This window comes from Calonectris borealis, chromosome 14, assembly GCF_964195595.1.
Source record: "Calonectris borealis chromosome 14, bCalBor7.hap1.2, whole genome shotgun sequence".
Classification (NCBI taxonomy): domain Eukaryota; kingdom Metazoa; phylum Chordata; class Aves; order Procellariiformes; family Procellariidae; genus Calonectris; species Calonectris borealis.
The window spans coordinates 19,632,709-19,651,180 of NC_134325.1; the positions used below are offsets into that span (position 1 = coordinate 19,632,709).

Below are 18,472 nucleotides of genomic sequence, written 5' to 3' on the forward strand. Positions count from 1 at the left end.
GGGTTTTAGCTGTTCTTTTCTAGCCGCTATGTGCCCCATCATTTCCTCTCGCCTTGTCTCCGTACCTATCTGTTGCTCCAGCATCTCTGGTAACTGCGGGGATTCCTCTAAAAACTGAACGCCTCCTGTGAGTGATTGTCTGGCCACTGTGCTCTTCTCTCACTCTTTCTCCATTATGGCAGATATGGAGCTGAGCTCCTCGGACTCAGTTAACATGGAAGAGGAGGAGGAGGAAGAAGAAGAGGAGGATGCAGCAGGGAAGGAACCCAGGCGACCGGTCACAAGGCGGTCCATTCTCACCAGCCCCATAGCCAACGGTGCCAGTGTGGACTATGATGAACTGGGCAGGAGCTGCCGGAGCAGCCTGCCGGGTCTGAAGAAGACCCCGTCTATAGACTCTTCCGACTCCAGCCGGGGTTCCCAAAACGGCCAGGCCTGGGACCCGAACAGTGGCAGCCCGCGCAAGAACAGGAAGGTGCACCTGACGCAGTTTGAGCTGGAGGGGCTGCGCTGCCTCGTGGACAAACTGGAGTCGCTCCCTCTGCACAAGAAGTGCGTTCCCACCGGCATTGAGGATGAGGACGCGCTCATCGCTGATGTCAAGGTATGTAGGGCGCAAGCGCTGCCGTTCCTCGGGGCTGCCAGGGCGCATCGGCTTTCTTGCGGCATTAGAGGTGGAAAGGCATTTCCCCGCAGGGAAACTGTGCTTGACCCTGACCTTGCCCCCGTCCTGGGGCAAGGGGGTGATGTGTCTGCAGGCCTGGTGTCCTCTTCTACATGAGGCTAATGTTACACCAGCTGATGCTGAGGGACAGCCCTGGCTCGGATTTTGGGTCGGGACTACCAGGACCGTGGCTGAGACTCCTCTGGGGACCCTCTGGGCCCTGTCTGGGTCCCTTACGGGTGTCGGTGCAAGAGTGCTCGTTTTGCAGTGCGGTTCGTTTCCAGTTCTGGCTGTGGACTCCTTGGGCTGCTGGATACTGTGACAGTTGGAGCCCTTTCCTTGCCCCAGGTGGATTTAGCCTTGTTTCCTTGGGTTGTTTGCACAGGATGTGACCTTAGATTATACGAGTCTTTTTTTTTCTCTCTTCCTGCCCCCGCCGCCCTGTTTTACACCATGAGCTGTATCTGCCAGACCTGTTGAGCTGACTCCGTGAGCTTCGGTGGTTTAGCCCTTTCAGCACTGAAGTGAGAATGTCAGCCTTGCCCTATTCCCCAGAAGTCCATTTTAGTCCCTAAAACCACAGTTACCTTCTGCTCCCTTCCTTGCTGATGGTGATCTCTTCAGCTGCTTGCCTGTACCAAAGCTGACATCCAGACACAGCCATGGGTGTGCCATGCTCTTTGCCATCGTGTTTGTTTTCCAAGCGCTGTCTTCCTAATTTTTTTTGTGGGTCATTGAGTAAATCTGGTGCTCTGCTGCATTTGGAGCAAAGGGCGCAGCTCTGGGGTCCCAGGGTGGGCTGTCATTTGCAGGCCGAGCTTTGGTGGAGCTTGGCTGAAGGAGTGGGAGTAGGTGCTGTTAGGGGGCTGCGCTTCTGGTTTCCTGTGGCTTTTTCAAGTGCACTGTGTGTGCCGTGGCCTTCGAGTACGCAGCGCGTGCGTTTCTGACCTCGGCCCTACCACGGGCCGTATGATGTTCTGGAGAAACTCAAGCTCAGAGCCGTGAGCGCAGCGTTTCACCCTTGGACTGAGAAAGGGAGGCTGGTGGTGGGTGTTTTGAAGGTAGAGCATTCAAGGTTGTCAGTGTTCAGCTGGGTTTTGAGACCTGTTCAAAGGACTTGTTATGTTCTGGAGTTAATGGACGTGTGCCTACGGTTTTGATGTGACCCACCGGCCCCCGTGTCCGGTTGTACCTTGCAGATGAGCTGCAGGTGAAAGTCCCCGCAGTCCGGTCAGAGCAAACAGCTTCCCTGCTCCTTAAAGCTGGCTGTCCTCTGAGGTTCAGAAGTATCCTGAGCTGCAGGACTCTGTCCCTCAGGACCAGCAGCCTCCCAAGTAAAGCCTGTGCTACAGGGCATGCTCAGGGCATGAAGATCCTTGGTCATCAAACTGCAGAGGCTGGAGAAAACAGGACGAGTTTGTCAAACTATACAAACCTCTACTTTTGAAACTTAGGTTTTCTTTAGAGATGATGGAACTAGCAAATGTAGGTTGGCTTATAAAACCTGAAAAAGGGTAAGACATTTCTAGCTAAACCTTTTAACTGGTCTGGTCACTGAAAAGCCCGATGAGTGAAGGTCTAATTTTCAATACCAACAGCTTGTATGGGGAACACCTTTTTTTTTTGGAGGGGGGGGCAGGACAAGTTGTTACCAAGCTAGAGGCATGAAGTGGCAATCCATGGATCTGTAACTCATGATGCGGGATACAGATCCTATTTCAGTCGTGTTTCCTTTGTAAGCTTCGGTATAGCTCCCTCCTCTAATAGCTGTTGTGTTCTTGCACAACTGTGGCTGACTCTCCCAGAACACAGTCCTACTGTGGCTGTGTGTAAGTGCAGCCCTTCCCTTCCTGGGTCTTGTTCTCATGCTCCTGCCTTCCCTCGCTGCTCTCAGGAGGTGTGATCCATGTGGGATCCCTCATGCTGCACCCCAGACCTGGATCCCTTCTGTTCATCTGCTGTTTCTCTTTATGCGCTAGTGGAGAACTAGAGCCTAATCCATTTTCAGGGACTTAAGCTAATCGGAAAGCATTGGTCCTCCGCGGCATCTTAGCCTGACTCTGGCACCATCGATCTGCAGCAGGTACTCTTACCCTTATGTCACCAGGTGAGGTCATTAATGGACCTGGGATCTGGCCAACAGGACCATTGGGAAAGACCCGCTCTGGAGAAGCACAGAATCAACGTGTTTTCAGCGCTCACCAACTTTGCCGCCCTCACTACGTAGCTGTCTTCCAGTTAGGCGGACGCTGCATTGTGGAAGGCTTTTGTGGCTGTGGCCTGCGTGTTTATTTGGTCAGTCTGCTACCCGGCATCAGAACATGGCGTTTTCTCACTGCAGAGCCCAGACTTGCAGGTAGTGACCTGGCACCTCGATCCGCCTGTCAGATCAAGTGTCCTACCACGCTTCCTGCCACCCTCTGCTAACCAGTGTCCCCAGGCACATGGGAGCAGGCACAGACCAGGAAAATGCTGCCTTTTCCCACAGCCTCTTGTGTGGTGATCCTGACTTCAGAATGTCTGTATGTTGGGTCACATGAAGAAACGTGCTTCTGTATCCTGTCAGGAGTTGAGCCTGGAGCTGTCACATGGTGGGACATGACGCTTTGGATGTGACAAAGATGCGCTTCCAGCTCCATGGCAGGAGCCATTGTCTGTCCATTGAGACTCTGTTAACCCATCCTAGACAAGGCTGCATCGGGCATCTTGAATAGGAAGAGCATGTTGCCACCTCTGCCTCTCCTTAACCTTTCTAGCTTTGCCTGTCTCCCTTGGAAAGCTCCTGGTGACACCACGTTGTTGCCTTCTGAACTGGTGACTGAGGGCTGCTCTCCAGTGGCTTGAATGGGAGGGCCCATGGAAATCAAAACGCTTCTAGCACTGCCTCAGGAGAAGATCTGCCTTTGAGAAATCAGATTGTGAACGTGTTGCCTTGTAGCACTGATGTCTTGCTGAAAAATCTCCATACATTTCCTGATGCCTCTGTGCATGGTCTGGACTGGAGTTGTTGGAAAGATCATTGGCAAAGAGGGAACTTCTGAGAGGTCCCATTGGCTTTTGACTGCTTCTGTCCATCGCTTCTGACCCCTCTTGGGGCGTCTGGTTTCCCTCATGTAGACTCAGAGGAGCAGGATGGTCGATGAGGCTCTGGCTTTAGAGCTATCAGGGCTGCTGTTGGCTGACTTGTGGGGAGCTGAACCCACGTCTGACCCGTTTGCTTGCCACAGTGCCACCAAGCCCTCCGGCCTCAGTAACTGGCACAAACGGGTTATGTTTGGGCCCTGGCTGGAGCTGTTGGAGCACCAAGCATTGTAGAAACAAGAAGAGCCTCTCCCAGAGCTCCAGGAGCTTATCTGAAAGCCTCTGGTCTGGCACTGCCAACGCTGGCTCTGTGTTGTGCTGGGTCTCCCCATGATCAGAGACATCTCCTCGCTCCTCTACAAACGCATGTTACTCTTCTCGTCTGCCTGGTCTGCTCCTCCTATGGGTCACATCTGCCTGAAACGTTCCCCGTGCCTCATGCTCTCCTTTCCCCGTCCCAGTAAATCTGCCAGCTGGAATCTGCTTTCCCAAGACAGTTTGTTTTTCCAGGTGCTCATGTCTAAGAGAAGCAGCGAACTAAGAGAAGTCAGCTTGCTGAAGCCCAGGGGATGTAAAAGCACCGATGAGTGCCCTTGGGAGGAGTGAGTGGTCTCAGGGCACTCCGCTCCCTCTCCGCGGCGTGGGGAGAGCGTGCAGAGTCCCCCTTTTGCTGCAGGGCAACGGGATGTAGGGAGGACTTGGTGAGGAATGGGGGCTGCTGCCACCCGGGATGGATGAGGGAGGCCAGGGTGGCCTGTGAGCTGTGCCGAAAAGGTCCCCCCTTGGTGGGGTGGCAGCACTGGCCGTGCTCCTGCCTGCAGGTCAGATGAGACTAAACCGCAGCGTGAAGTGGGGAGCTCCCCTGCCTGTGCGTGCGCCGGTGGTGAGGCATTCACGAGATGTCTGACCTTTCCATGGTCGCTGTCCAAGTGGACCAAATGGGAGCACTGCACCCTGGAGCACGTGGGGCCGAAGACCCCTCTGCCCTCCTGCCTGGCCAGGTGTCACCTCAGCGCGCCATCTGACGTGCTGGACCTCGGCAACGCGACGGAGAAGCCACCCTGCACATCCTCCGTGCTGGGCTAAACCACGCTGCAGGGCTGGGCATCCCTGTGCCGGGATGTGTCATTGGCAGTTCAGGTGGTGACAGTCTGGGCCCAGGTGTCTGGTCAGTGTGGCCCAGTGGCTTCCTGGGCTCTCCAGGGGCAGGCGAGACAAAAGCTGAGGTTGCCTGCAGATGCTTTGGCTGCATCAGGAATGGAAGCAGTCGCTGTTCTCCGGTGCTTGCTTTATTTCAAGAGTTTCCTCCATTTTAATTGCGGTGGTCTAGAGCCGGGGTGGGGAGGGTCTCGGGGAGCTGGGGCTGGCTGGGGAGACCTTGCTTCACCCGGTATGGGTTTGTCCCCCTCTAGTGGTTAGGTCACCGGTGGCTTTGGGACTACAGCTGCTCCCAAACTTGGCTGACGGGATATTTGTCAGGGAAGGTTTGTGCATCCAGGTCGGGAGGGTCCGGGTGCAGTCCCTGCAGCCCCCACGTTTCGAGGGGCTCATCCCCCCTTGCCTTGATTTAAAAGCCCTTTCTCCCTCCTCACGCCAACGGTGTCTCCTAGATCCAGGTGGGTTCAGCTTCCAGCAGGAACCCCAAAACCCACCTCGCAGAAGACAAAAGAAGGTGTCGGGGAGTCTGGGCGTGAGCGGGGCCAGGGGCTGGCGGGCGGGCCGGGGTAAGGGCGCTCTGCCGCGCTCTCCCCAGCTTGCCCCGGCCCTGGGGAGCCTGGCCCCGGCGTCTCCGATTGCAGTGGCGGAGGGAGGGAGGAAGGTGGGCCGCGCCGCCCGGGCCCCTGCGCCAATCCGTGCGGCGCCAGCCGCCCGTCCCGGCCCCTCCCGGCTCTGCAGCAGAACGGCTCTGCCCTCTGCTCGTTCGCTCGCTTTTTCTCTTCTGCCATCTTCCCGTTGCAAAGCATTGCTGGGAACCGCATGTGGGTGACGCAGCAGCATTGTTTCAGGCTCAGGAAGCTGCCGCTGCTGCCCAAGGGCTCGGGAGGAGCACGCGGCTGCCAGTGCGGCTGCCGGAGCCGGGGAGGAGCCGGGGGCGCTCGGGGCGGGGGGCGCGGCCGCTCCCCCAGCCATGTCCCCGAAGACCAGGGGTCCGGCTCGGGTCCGCTCAGACTGAGCCAGCCCCTGGAGGTGTCTGGGGAGAGGGGGGGGCCCCAGCCCTCGCAGTGCGGGCACCGAAACAAAGAGGGCTCGGCAAACTTCGCCCCAGAGTCACGGCAGCTCCAGAGGCGCAAGGTCAGGCAGCTGGCAATGCTCGCGGGATGGGACGCGGGGACGCTCCGGACCCAGCCAGGGTGGGAGGGGACCGCGGGGGGACCCCTGCTTTCCTGGAGGGGTCCCTGGCTGGTGCTTGGGCTCGCCTCTCCCCTCCCCTTCCTTGGGGCGCGCTCACCGGTGCCGAGTTCCTGCCGGCCGGGGGAAAGCATGCGGTGCGCTCGCAGGGTCCCCTCCGCGTTGTCCCCTCCAGCCAGAGCGCGAGGGGCCGGAGAGGACAAGGGGGCTGTCGTCCACCCCGGCTCCGAGCCAGATGCAGCCCCAGGACCCAGGTGCCCCCCCTGCCAGCTCCTCGGGCCCCCTGGCTCAGAGCATGCCTGAGCCACCGCCACCCCCACGGTGCCCCGGGCAGGGGGAGGCTGCGGTTCCCTGCCCACACAGAGATGTGTGTGTGTGAGCCCCCAGCCCCTGACCTTTCCTTTCAGCGTGTGCTCATGGGAAGGCTGGCGGGGAGGCGGAAAGTCTGTAGGCAGCACGCTGCGCTGCCGGGGAGCGGAGGGGAGGCCGCGGCTTCCTGCCTCCCGCAGCCGCCCAAGAAGGGCGGGGGAGTGCTGGGAAGCCGGGCCGGGGCGCTCGCCCAGGGAGCGGGCAGCCCCGTGGGGGACGCCGGCCAGCCCCTGCCCTGGCCCTGCCTGGCAGCGGGAAGCACCGCACGCGAGGATGCCGGCAGGAGGCTCCTGCCGGCGTAGCCATGGCAACGTCAAGTAAATAAAGCACCTTTGGAACGGGCAAATTCGGTGGGGAATGGCTGTGGGGAGGGGGCTGCAATGGAGGGGAGCGAGAGGGAGGGCCGAAACAGCCAGGGTGAGTGCAAGGAGCCCCCATCCACTGAGAGCGAAGGGTGCCTGTCGTGCCGTAGGGCGGCGTGCCCGTCCGGTTCGTGCCGAGGGATCTCTCATGTCAAAGTCAAAGCCAAACCCTGAGGCAGCGCAGGGGAGCAGCTCTTGGCTACCCAGCAGCTTGCGCCAGGCTACGGCGGGGATGCTGGGGCACCGCATCCTGCCACCGCTGCACCCTCCGCCTACCCCGTGCCCGGGGACCGTTGTGGGGGGCAGATGGGGGAATCCTTGTGCTTCCTCCCCCGTAAATCCCCCTGGATTCCAAAAGCTTGGCACTCTCCCCCTACCACCGCACAGAGCGGGGCCTCGGGGCTGAAATGCAGTTGATGAAAGCGCTCGTGCAGATCGACTCGACAGAGCTTGTCTGTCTCATGGAGGGAGGGATCGTTGCTGGCGGGTGTGGGTTAGAGGAGGGCTCTTTCCCAGCCGTGTTTGAAGCACGCTGGCCTTGGCATCTGCTCGGAGCCTGCCTCGCTGGTGGGAGCCTTGTTTCCCTCTGCTCACACCTGTGCTTTTTGTTTCTCTTCCCCCCCATCCCCTTCTCTCTCCATTAGCTGCTGCTAGAAGAATACGCGAACAGTGACCCCAAACTGGCACTTACAGGCATCCCCATCGTCCAGTGGCCCAAGAGAGATAAGGTAGGAGCTGCGAGGTGGGGACCCGGGTGGGTATCGCGTGCGGTTGAGCTGACTGCCTGCCCTCGGCTGAGTTGCCGCCCGCAACTGGAGTGCGGTGGCACCGCTTCTGTACCGGCCTCAGGAGCCCGAGCCGGCGGGGAAAAAGGGAGCAGTGTGGGGCGCAACCGCCTCCACAGCACTGCGGGCAAACCCGTTTGCTGGCAGTGCTTGAGGTCTCCCACCATGCCGGTTACCCCTGCTCAGCCGCTGGGCGGTAACTGGGTCAGCCCCAGCTGCTCCATGTTCTCCAGCCCCTCGGTCGTGCTCAGAGGAGCTGGAGCCCTGCTGTTGGTGGAAGGGGTGATCCTCTAAAGGGTCTCCCAGCAGCTCTGTGGCTTGATAAGGGAATCCTGGGTAGTAGGAGTAATGTTGTGTGTCAGGGGAACGTATTGCTAGGTCTCTACCTGCAGATAGCCGCCAGCCTTTCGGGAAAGGGACCTTTCAGTGCACCTCTGCCTCTCCCTCTCCAGCTGTGCTCATAACCCAGGGCCCGAAGCTGGGCCACGGCCCGGGCTGAGCTCGCTGGGCAGACAGAGGTGAGGAGCAGCCTGCCGCTGGCCAGCCGGACTTCCCCTCCGCGGGCTGCCTTCCCGCGGCCCGCCAGGATGGCTCCCGTAGGTCACTGCTTCCTTCCTGCCAGGAGACGGGCTCACAGGCAGGCGTATGGGAAGAGCGGGACCCTATTGCACTGGGAAGGGTGGGTAACGCTCCATCTGGGTGTCTGGAGACAAACAAGCCTCTCAGATTGCCTTTTGGAGGTGCCTGTCTCTACCTGCCTGCCCTGCCCAAGGGGATCCAGCGTGATTTCCCGGTCCTTCAGCGGTACAAGTGTCTTGGGCAGCTTTTCTGGGAGAAGAGACCTGGAGACGTCTGTGCACTTTGGATGCAGCACTCAGATGCTTGGCACATCCCCGACCCTGTGCTTACGCTGGGCCTTTTGGGTGCCTGTCCGTCCCCAAGCCCATCAGCTGTGGTGCACACCATCACAGCCGATCCCAGAAGGATGCTGCAGACGGTGTGTTTGCTGTGAGGACTGATGGCACGCGTGGTGGCAGGTGTCTGCTGGAGAGCTGTGCTGTCCCACCTGCGCTGTAACAGGGGTGCTTGGGTGTTCCCAGCACGCCTCGAGCTTGTGGGAGAGAGTGACCAGAGCCCTCACGTCCGAGCTCAGCCCTGTCCCCTTGCACAGCTGGCAGAGGGACCTGGGTGGCACAGAGAGAGGACAGCCTTTCTGGCTGCCTGGGTGGACTTTGTCTGTCCTTCCCTCAGAAGGAAAAAGTGGCCGCTGTTGGAGCACAGCAATGTTTTTGGGACTCGGGAGCCCTTTTCGGACCCATTTCTGACTGCTGATGGGGGCTGGGAGGAAGGAGAGCTCTTGGTGTGGGGTGACGAAGGCTGAGTGTGCTCAAGGAGAGCTGCCCGGGGCAGCACCGATACAGGCTCCCTTGTCTGCAGGGAGGTGAGGGAGCAGCACTGCTCTCTGGCAGGTTACCTGCGGTGGCAGCGAGGGAGCCGGGGATCAGAGGCTTTCTGATCTGAGCTGAATGCAGTGTTCTGCTCTCCTCACGCCACTTCCCTCTCTATTTCTGTTGTCAGCTAAAGCTCCAGGCCCGGCTGAGGGTGCGCCTGCCCGCCATCCCCATCACCAAGCCACACACCATGAAGCCAACCCCCCGCCCGACACCCGTCAGGCCTACGGTCTCTCCCATCGTGTCAGGCGCCAGGCGGAGGCGGGTGCGGTGCCGAAAATGCAAGGCTTGCATGCAGGGCGAGTGTGGCATGTGCCACTATTGCAGGGATATGAAGAAGTTTGGTGGGCCTGGCCGCATGAAGCAGTCCTGCGTCCTTCGGCAATGCTTAGCGGTGAGTCTGCGGCTTGATCCTTTTCTAAAAAGTCTGTTGCAGCCTGACAGCAACTCTATTTGGCTGATCAGGGTCAGAGAGAGGAGGGCAATGACCAAGTTTGATTCCTGGGGGATAGTTGGTCCCTTCCCTGTGATTCAGGTAACGGGGAAGAGAAGGAGGAAAGGAGAAAGGCTGTGCCACCTTGCCCTGGTTTCACCCCTGCTTTCCTTTGTAGCCCAGGCTGCCTCACTCGGTCACGTGTGCACTTTGCGGGGAGGTGGATCAGAACGAGGACTCGCAGGACTTTGAAAAGAAGCTCATGGAGTGTTGCATCTGCAACGAGATTGTTCACCCTGGCTGCCTGCAGGTGAGCAGCGCGGGCGCCGGGGCAGAGGGGCCTTGGCTGTGGGGAGGGACTGCTGCTGACTGCCCTCTTCTCTTTGCAGATGGATGGGGAAGGGCTGCTCAACGATGAGCTCCCTAACTGCTGGGAGTGCCCCAAATGCTACCAGGGTGACGACGCAGAGAAGGGCCAGGTAGGAGGCGAGCTGTGCTGTGGCAAGGCAGGACGCGTGTCCTCCATCCCACTGCATCCTGCTGAGGGATAGGCAGTGTTCAACCAGGCCGGGCTGCGTGGGTGGGCTGGAGGGTGGGCAGGCACCAGTGCAATCCAGGGGACCAGTTGGGCAGTGACTAGTGAGAGCGGGGGTCATCGGGGGTGCAGCGCAGCAGCGCTCGGGGGGTCTGGCAGCATCCTGCCGGCAGACACTGCCGCAGTCCGGTCCTGCGATCCCGCAGGGGTGTGAGCTGACAGCCCCCTGCTCTCTGTCTCCGGCTCCCAGAGAGCCCGGCTGCTGCAGAAGCGGCAGGGGCAGCCGGGTTCCTCCGTCAGGCAGCAAGCGGACTGCATGCGGTGGCAGCTGGCCCGGTCGCAGCTGCCGGCACTGCCCAGGACACCGGCCTATGGCTGCCACATCGCCTGTAGAACCGTGCCCGCTGCTGTGGATGGAAGTGCGGCAGCTAAGGCAAGCCAGGCGGGGAGCAAGCCGCCCTGGGGCACCTTCGTCTTCTCCTGGGTGATGCGCATGCTTGGGGTGCACGTCTGCCTGGTTCCTGGGTCCCCCGGCACTTCAAGCGGATGTGATGAGCTCTCCTTGTCCCCACGGTGTCTTGTGCTGAGCTGTGATCCTGAGAGTTTCCACCACAAGACGCGGGGGACTGTTAGGCACGGAGTGGAAGCCACCCGCAACCTCAGGGGACACCCTTTTGTGAAGGGGGAAGGAAAATGTTGGTTGCTGGTGTGGATGGACTCTGGTCCTGGTGGTACTGGGCACTGCTGGTGCAGGCCTTGCCAGCACCGTGTATGTTGCCCTGGGGAAGAGGAGAGGGGGGATGCATTCCCCAGGCCCACTGTGGCTCTGTCCCCGCTAACCTGCCACCCTGCTTCCCCGCAGAAGCGGAAGGTGGAGGAGAGCGACGACGACACGGCGCAAGCCAAGGTGCTGCGGCCCCTGCGGAGTTGTGAGGAGCCCCTGACCCCCCCGCCCAACTCGCCCACGCCCATGCTGCAGCTGATCCACGACCCAGCGTCGCCGCGAGGCGTGGTGACGCGCTCATCCCCGGGAGCCGGCCCCAGCGACCACCACAGCGCCAGCAGAGACGAGCGCTTCAAACGACGGCAGCTGCTGCGGCTCCAGGCCACCGAGCGAACCATGGTGCGGGAGAAGGAGAACAACCCCAGCGGCAAGAAGGAGCTGTCGGAGGTGGAGAAGGCCAAGCTGCACGGCTCCTACCTCACCGTGACGCTCCAGCGCCCCACCAAAGACGTCCATGGCACTTCTATCGTCCCCAAGCTGCAAGCCATCACGGCCTCCTCCACCAACCTGCAGCACTCTCCCCGCGTGGTCATGCGCCACGCGCCCGCCAGGATGCCCCTGCGGGGCGGGGGGGAGGAGGAGGCAGCTGCCGAGGAGGATGAGGAGGAAGAGGAGGAGGAGGACGAGAACACGGAGGAGGGGGGGGCGGCTCGGCTCAACGGCCGAGGGGGCCGGGCGCAGGAGGGCGAGGAGAGCTGGATGCAGCGCGAGGTGTGGATGTCCGTCTTCCGCTACCTCACTCGCAGGGAGCTCTGCGAGTGCATGCGGGTGTGCAAGACCTGGTATAAGTGGTGAGTGTGGGGACGCGTGGCGGGGAGGGGGGCACAGCCAGGCCTGCCCGCGTCCTGACCCCTGGGCTGGGCCCGGCCACGCCAAGCCTTGTGCCTGATGGGCAGCCAGAGGGAAGTGGGGAAAGGGATCTCGCCTCGGTGCCCTCCCTTCGCTCCCCGGAGCTGGCGCTTGCCAGGCAGCGTTGCCCTCGGACCCTGTGGCCAGCCCTGCTGGCTGCTGCCTCTGCCATATGTGCACTGGTCTTTATGTCCCCTTCTACTGCCTTCCTCCTGTCCCTTCTGTTGGGAGACGGTGACAGACCGTGCTGTCACCTGAGCGCCTGTGTCCCCTGCTGTGTCCTTGCGAGGTGTTGGTGTCCTTTCCTCACCCGCTGCCCGGCGTGGTCCTTGCCCTTCCCTGCCTCCCGTCCTGCCTCGGCCTCCCAGCAGGCTGGGGAAGGCAGGCTGAGGCGGGGATGGGTTTGCTGGCTGGAAACGCCTCGGGGGGCAGCAGGCCTGAAGACAATGCTGGCACCGGGACAGCTGTGGATGGAGGGCTTGGGAACAGACGGGGACTGGAAACTGGGAGGTTTCTAACCGCCGAGCAGCTGGAATGGCTCGATGGGAAAGGACCGGCCCGCTTTGATCAGCGGCCGGTGGGAATGGTGTGGCGTGGTGGCTGGAAGAGAGCGTCCCCTCACCTGCCACTGGTGTGGCATCTTCAGGGGCACAGCTGAGCTGCCATCAGGTCCTGAGTCTCCCCAGGCTCCCGTGGGAGAGGAGGAGTTTGTGCCACCTCCGGGCTCTGTTGCAGCTCCCGGCGAAGCAGCAAGCACTGCCGAGGCCGTGGGGTGGGACCAGGCTGAGTGTTTCGCCTGCTGGGAGCAAGGATGCTTAAGATCTTCGCCCTGGCAGGAGGAGCACCCGGGAGGGGGCAAGCAGGCCGACAGCTGCGACTCAGAGTCTTGTTACATGGCAGCAAAACCCCGCTGGGGCTGTTCTGGGCATCCCTGGGTGGCCGGACACCCTCAGCAACCTCCCCGTGTGTTCGGGGAAACCCAGGGAAACCAGGCAGAGCAGCCTGGTGCCGCGGCTGGGGCCACCCCAGGGCTGGGCTCCTCCCCGAAGCCAGGCAACCCGCTGGCTGTCTCTTGTCCCACAGGGCTCTCGGGGCACAACTTTCAGCCTTGTCCTCGTCCCCAGGTGCTGCGACAAGAGATTGTGGACAAAGATAGATTTGAGCAGGTGCAAGTCCATCACCCCCCAGGCGCTGAGCGGCATCATCAAAAGACAGCCGGTCAGCCTCGACCTCAGCTGGACCAATATCTCCAAAAAACAGCTTACGTGGCTCGTCAACAGGCTGCCAGGTGAGCGTGGGCTGGGGAGGGGTCCCTACCTCTGCCGCCAGCCTGCTCCGAGGCTTCCTGATGGCTGGACCACAGCAAGAGACAGGCTCTGCACCCTGGTACCTGCCAGCAGGAAAATTCCTAGGTGCCTGGATCCCGTCACGCAGCAGGCAGCCGATAGCGATGTGGTTTCTTGCTGCTGTGTGTTAACCTCTCCTTCGGAGCCTGTCCCACCCCAGGCGGGGAGGGGAGCTGCTTCCTCATGTGCCTGGAGAAAGAGGGTTCAGATCTGGGACGCCTCGGAACTGACCAAGCCCGTCTGACTTGTTACCTCTCTCCCTTCTCCCGCAGGCCTGAAAGACCTCATCTTAGCGGGCTGTTCCTGGTCTGCGGTCTGTGCTCTCAGTACCTCCAGCTGCCCCCTTCTCAGGACCCTCGATCTTCGGTGGGCAGTAGGAATCAAGGACCCTCAGATCCGGGACTTACTCACGCCTCCGACAGACAAACCCAGTAAGCTCTTGCCCCTAGACTGCCACGGGGCAAGGTTGGGGCGGTGGGGAGTTGGAGGAGGGTGCAGAGGGGAGGCGATGCCGGATCCAGAATGCCCCAGCAGGGCAGACAGTCCGCGCTCAGCTTCTCCTCTCCCTTTGCAGGTCAGGACAATCGCAGCAAACTCCGCAACATGATCGATTTCCGGCTCGCCGGCCTGGACATCACCGACGCCACGCTGCGGCTGATCATCCGCCATATGCCCCTGCTCTCCCGCCTCGACCTCAGCCACTGCAACCACCTTACGGACCAGTCAGCCAACCTCCTCACGGCCGTGGGCTCCTCCACACGCAATTCCCTCACCGAGCTCAACATGGCAGGTGGGTACGCTGCTCTGGGTAGCCCAGGCTGGCCTCCCCGGGCCCTGCTGGACCGAGGGTGGCCTGGCTGGACTTGCGGTTGTAAAGCGGCTTCCTCCTCCCCGCCTGACATGGGAGCTCAGCTCTGGCTTCGCAGAGGCGTTGCAACTCACTCTTCCTCTCATCTCCCCGCAGGCTGCAATAAGCTGACAGACCAGGCCTTGCTGTACCTGCGCCGCATCTCCAACGTCACTCTAATCGACCTGCGAGGTTGCAAACAGATCACCCGCAAAGCCTGTGAGCACTTCATCTCGGACCTGTCCATCAACAGCCTCTACTGCCTGTCCGATGAGAAGCTGATCCAAAAAATCAGCTAGAGACCCTCCCCGGGGCAGACTGAGGAGAAGGAAAAGAGCCCATCCCACCCCTCTCGGAGAGCCGCTCCTCCACATCCCCACCTTGCCCTCCGTGTCCTGCCGCTGCCTCCCACCTGACTCGGCAGGCAGGGCCGCTGCTGGCCTCGCTCCACCGTCCTTCCTCCTCCTCCCCCGGGACTTCTGCCGATGAAGATGTCCCGCCAGGCTGGCCAGTACCAGAGGAGGAACGGGCAAATGGCAGGGAGCCTCAGCCCGGAGGCTGGCCGCTCCCAAGGCGGAGGTTGTAATAGGGATCTCTGTGCAGAGAAATGGGGCACCCTCTTCCCCCGGCTTTTCCCCTCCTCCCCGTCATCTCCTTGCCTTGAAACACTTGTCACTTCCCCGTTAGCACAAAGCTTGAGGGTCAAGGTCTCTCCAAGGAAGCGGGAGCAGAGCTGGAACAAAACATTACCCCTCCGTGCCACCACCAGCTCCTCGCTTGCCCTGCGCTCTCAGCCCCCTTACGGTTTCCCTCGTCCGGCTGCAGGGGCCGTGATCGAACCCCCTCCTTCTCCCACCGCTCTCGTGCGTCTGGGCGGCTCTTCCCGTGTTGAGGGCAGGAGCCCCGCAGCCAGGGTGTCCGCGGGTTCTCTGGCCGGGAGCAGGGGCTTTGCGGCCCGCTCTCCCCCTGCCCGGGGAGGCCAGGCTGGGGGATGACGCGCTTCCACTCTGGGGCAGCGCCGGCCTTCCCGGAGCACCGTCTGTCCCGACGCAGCCCCGCGCAGAGGTGATGGCCGGGGCCAGGCGCCGGCTGGGAGCAGGGGAGAAACCACAGGTACATCAGAGCTCAGGGAGGACTCGGAAAGCATCAGCCAGGGGTGAGTGAGCGCGTGGGGGGACAGGAGCTGCCTCCTCTTCCTCCCCAGCTCCCTGTGCGTGGCCCAGCATCGTGAAGCACTCTAGGGCCGCCGCGACTGGAGGGGCGAAGGCTGCTCTGTCTGCCCAGAGCGCTGTGGCCTGGGACCGAACTGGCACGAATGCCCCACTGCATTGTCCTCTCCTTCCCCCACCCCCTTTTAGCTGCCGTTTTTCCTTTGCAATGAATGGTCGGTCCAAAGAACCTCTCTCTAGGGCAGCAGAGAGCTTTTTGCACTTTAAAAAAAAAAAAAAAAAAAAAAAAAAACAAAAAAAAAACAAACAAACAAAAAAAAACAACAAAAAAAAACAAACACAAAAAAAAAAAAAGAAAGGAAAAAAGGTTGGAATCTTCTTTTGGGTCACTATTTTATTTCCCTCCCTGTCCTGCCTGTGACCGGACGCTCCCCATCTCTCCCCCGGTGTCAGGACACCGCTCTCCCCGGCCCGGCCCGGCCCTCCCCGGCCCCCTGGCAGCGCGTACAGATAGCACAAACCGGCTCACCCCGTGCCACCGGTCCCCAGCCCCGGAGAGGACGGCCGAGGGGCAGGGGGGCTTCCGCGGAGGGCAGCCCGCGCCGCCCCGCTGCTTCAGAAGCAATAAGGGAGGAGAGGCGGCCGCCGACCCTTCCTGGGAAGGGCGCAGGGGCTGGTGGCGCGTCCTCCGCTCCCCGGCTGCCGGAGGGGGATGCGAGGGGGCAATTGCCTCGGGACAAGGGGCAGTTTTGCCGCAGTGAATCCGGAGGGCTTTGAGCAGAAAACACCCCGGGCGAGAAGAAGAGCGGAGAGCCGGGCCCCCGGCCGCAGCTGGGCGGTGGAGGCCTTCTGCCTTAGTCTCTCTTGTCGGTGGCTCCCGCGAAAGACGTCGGAAGAATCAAAGCTTTTCTTTTTCCTTTGGATTGATTTTGAGTTTTGCAACGAGAAAGAAAGAAAAAAAGCTGGGGTAGAGCTTAGCCGGAGCCGGGTGGGCGCGGGGCTCCCTCCGCCATGCTCGGCGGGCGGCAGCGGACCCTCCCTCGGGGCGGGCGGGCGGGAGGTGGGCGAGCGGCCGAGCTGGGGGGCGGCGAGCCCTCCCCGGTGTCCCCCCCGGGCCGCAGAGACTCCGGCGTGCGACCCTCGGCACGCCACCGGCCACCCCGGCCCCCACCCGCGGGCAGGGGGTGAAAATCCACAAGGAAGAAAAAAAGAGAATTATATATATAAAATCACTTAGTGATTTAAAAGCAACCCAGACTGCTCCCTAAAGAGAACTCCTGCAAGAAAAGTCAATATTGTTTAAGGGTTTCGTTGTGTTTTTGTTTTGTTTCAATTCCCCCCCTTTCCCCCCCCACCCCCCTGGAGAAATATTGTAAATATATATTTTTTTGTTGGCGATTTAGAGTCCATCTCTGATGTTTGTGCTTTAAAATTAAATGTAAGCATTAAGGGTAAAAGCAAACCAAGTCTTACGCTCTCTCAGTCGGTATGGTTTGGGTTGGGGGTTTCTTGTCTGGGGGCAGAGGGAGGGGAGCTAGTTGGCAATTTTTTTTTTGTTTCGTTTTTGGTTTTGGTTTTTTTTTTTTGGTTGGTTTGGTTTGGTTTTTCTTTTTCTAAGCATTCTCCGATACTGGTTTTAGAGAGGATCTTTGCTCATAACATATTACCACAGGGATGGGAGAGATGTTGCGGGGGGAGGGAAGATACCAGCCTCTGAAGGGAAATATTTTGTTTCTTGGGGGTGGATTTTTGGAATAAAAAAATTTCGAGAAAAACAAAACCCTGCGTCTCTGCTCTGCCCGTTGTTTGTCTGCGAGGGAAGCGGAGGGGACGAGGCCGGGGCTGGGAGGCCCCCGGCCCCCCAGGGACCTCCCGTGCCCCCCCTTGGCTCCGGCACTGGGGCTTCCTCCGCCGCCCACGCCGCTGGAGAGGAAGCCTGGGGCACGGTCACGTGTGCCGGCCCGCGGCCCTGAGCCCGGGGTGATGGTGGCAGCTGTCCCCATGTCCCCACTGTCTCCTGGGGGGTGGTGGCAGCTGTCCTCATGTCCCCATCATCTCCTGGGAGGTGGCGGTGGCAGCCATCCCTGTGTCCCATCACCTCCCCTCCCACCGGTGAGCCGAGGCCACGGGTCCCCTGGGGCCCTGCGGGGCTGTCGCCCATCCTCTGCCTCCCTTGGGAAAACCGCGCTCTCCCAGCGGATTCCCGGGCTGCTGGAGACGAGGGCTTCGCTGCTCCCCTGCTCGCGCCCCGATGGAGAGCAGCCCCTCCACGGTGGCCGCGTTTTAACGCAGTTTCCCCCTCCCCAGCAGACCCACCTCTGCAACCTGCCTGACAAGGAGCAGGCAGGGAGCGCAGGCAGCGAGTGCAGGCAGCTCTCCCGCAGCCAGGGCCGGACCTGCCGGTGCTTTGCCCAGCGCCTGAGCCGGCTCCGTGACTGGTTCTGCTTGGGACAGGCTTTACCTCCCCAAGCTGGGCAAGCCAGAGGCATTTCCCGCCTGCCCTGGCTGCGCCGAGGCCGGGGTCAGCCCGGCAGGGACGTGCCGGGCCGGCTTTCCGCAGGGATTTATTTCTTTCCCCCCCCGGCGAGGCTGGATTTAGAGGCTGGGAGGCCACCGGCAGACTCGCTCAGCCACCCCGAAGGGCTGCGCTGGCCCCCCCAGCTCTCCCAGGGCTGGCTCTGGGCCGCAGGGCCACCGGGGTGACATTTGTCGTCCCCCAGCCTCCTCTGCAGGGACGTCACGGTCCAGGCCCCCGCGGCGGTTGGGGCTGTACCAAGAGCAGCAAAACAAGCCCCGGAACGGGCCATTTGCATGGCGAGGCGCAGAGCTCGCTCTTCCGTGGGTGAGCGTCCCTCCTCCACGGGTGGCTGAAGCCACAGCCGCCCTCCCCACGCCTTGGCACAGCTGCCGCCACCTCAGCCCCGTCCCCCGGAGCATCACCGTGTACCACGAGGCACCACGCACGGAGGCACCGGGGAGCGAGGAAATGTCAGCAACCCAACCCCTGCCCTCGCCCTGTCCCCTCCGTGTGTCCCCTCCCGGCCCCCGGGGACAGGGAGGCTCCTGCCCGCGGTGCTGCCGGAGCGGGGCGGCCGCCTCCATCGCCCGGCGCGGCCAGGGCAGCCGCCCCTGCGCAGCCCGCTCTTGACCCGGTTATTTTAAGCTCCATCTATTTACAGCCGCCCCCCTCCTCCGGAGCGAGAGGTAACGCGGCGCCGCGGCCCCGCGCCCTCCTGCCGCCCGTCTCCCGCCCAGCCGGGCTCTACCGCCACGCCGCTGGCCCCTGCCCGCCCCTTGTCCCGGGCCAGCGGGCAGGACGGTGGCCCCGGGGCCAGCCCCCGTGGGCGGCACCACCCCGGTGTCACACACACCTGGTGTCACACACACACGGTGTCACACACACTTGGTGTCACACACACCTGGTGTCACACACACACGGTGTCACACA

General features: G+C 61.5%; 1 protein-coding gene across 5 annotated transcripts in view; it reads left to right on the forward strand.

The window, feature by feature from the left end:
• Positions 1 to 16,486, forward strand: part of KDM2A (lysine demethylase 2A) — a 51,538-nt gene extending 35,052 nt beyond the window's left edge. For 4 of the 5 annotated variants that reach the window (XM_075163406.1, XM_075163408.1, XM_075163409.1 and 1 more), the window contains 10 exons: positions 183 to 604; positions 7,470 to 7,553; positions 9,189 to 9,455; positions 9,673 to 9,804; positions 9,884 to 9,973; positions 10,892 to 11,604; positions 12,787 to 12,950; positions 13,281 to 13,439; positions 13,583 to 13,798; positions 13,973 to 16,486. In XM_075163406.1, coding sequence (XP_075019507.1) covers positions 183 to 604; positions 7,470 to 7,553; positions 9,189 to 9,455; positions 9,673 to 9,804; positions 9,884 to 9,973; positions 10,892 to 11,604; positions 12,787 to 12,950; positions 13,281 to 13,439; positions 13,583 to 13,798; positions 13,973 to 14,154 — 2,429 coding nt within the window. In that variant the 3' untranslated portion in view covers positions 14,155 to 16,486. The remainder of the gene's footprint in view (positions 1 to 182; positions 605 to 7,469; positions 7,554 to 9,188; positions 9,456 to 9,672; positions 9,805 to 9,883; positions 9,974 to 10,891; positions 11,605 to 12,786; positions 12,951 to 13,280; positions 13,440 to 13,582; positions 13,799 to 13,972) is intronic. The other variant, XM_075163407.1, reaches the window with a different exon arrangement.
• Positions 16,487 to 18,472: the final 1,986 nt, after the last annotated feature.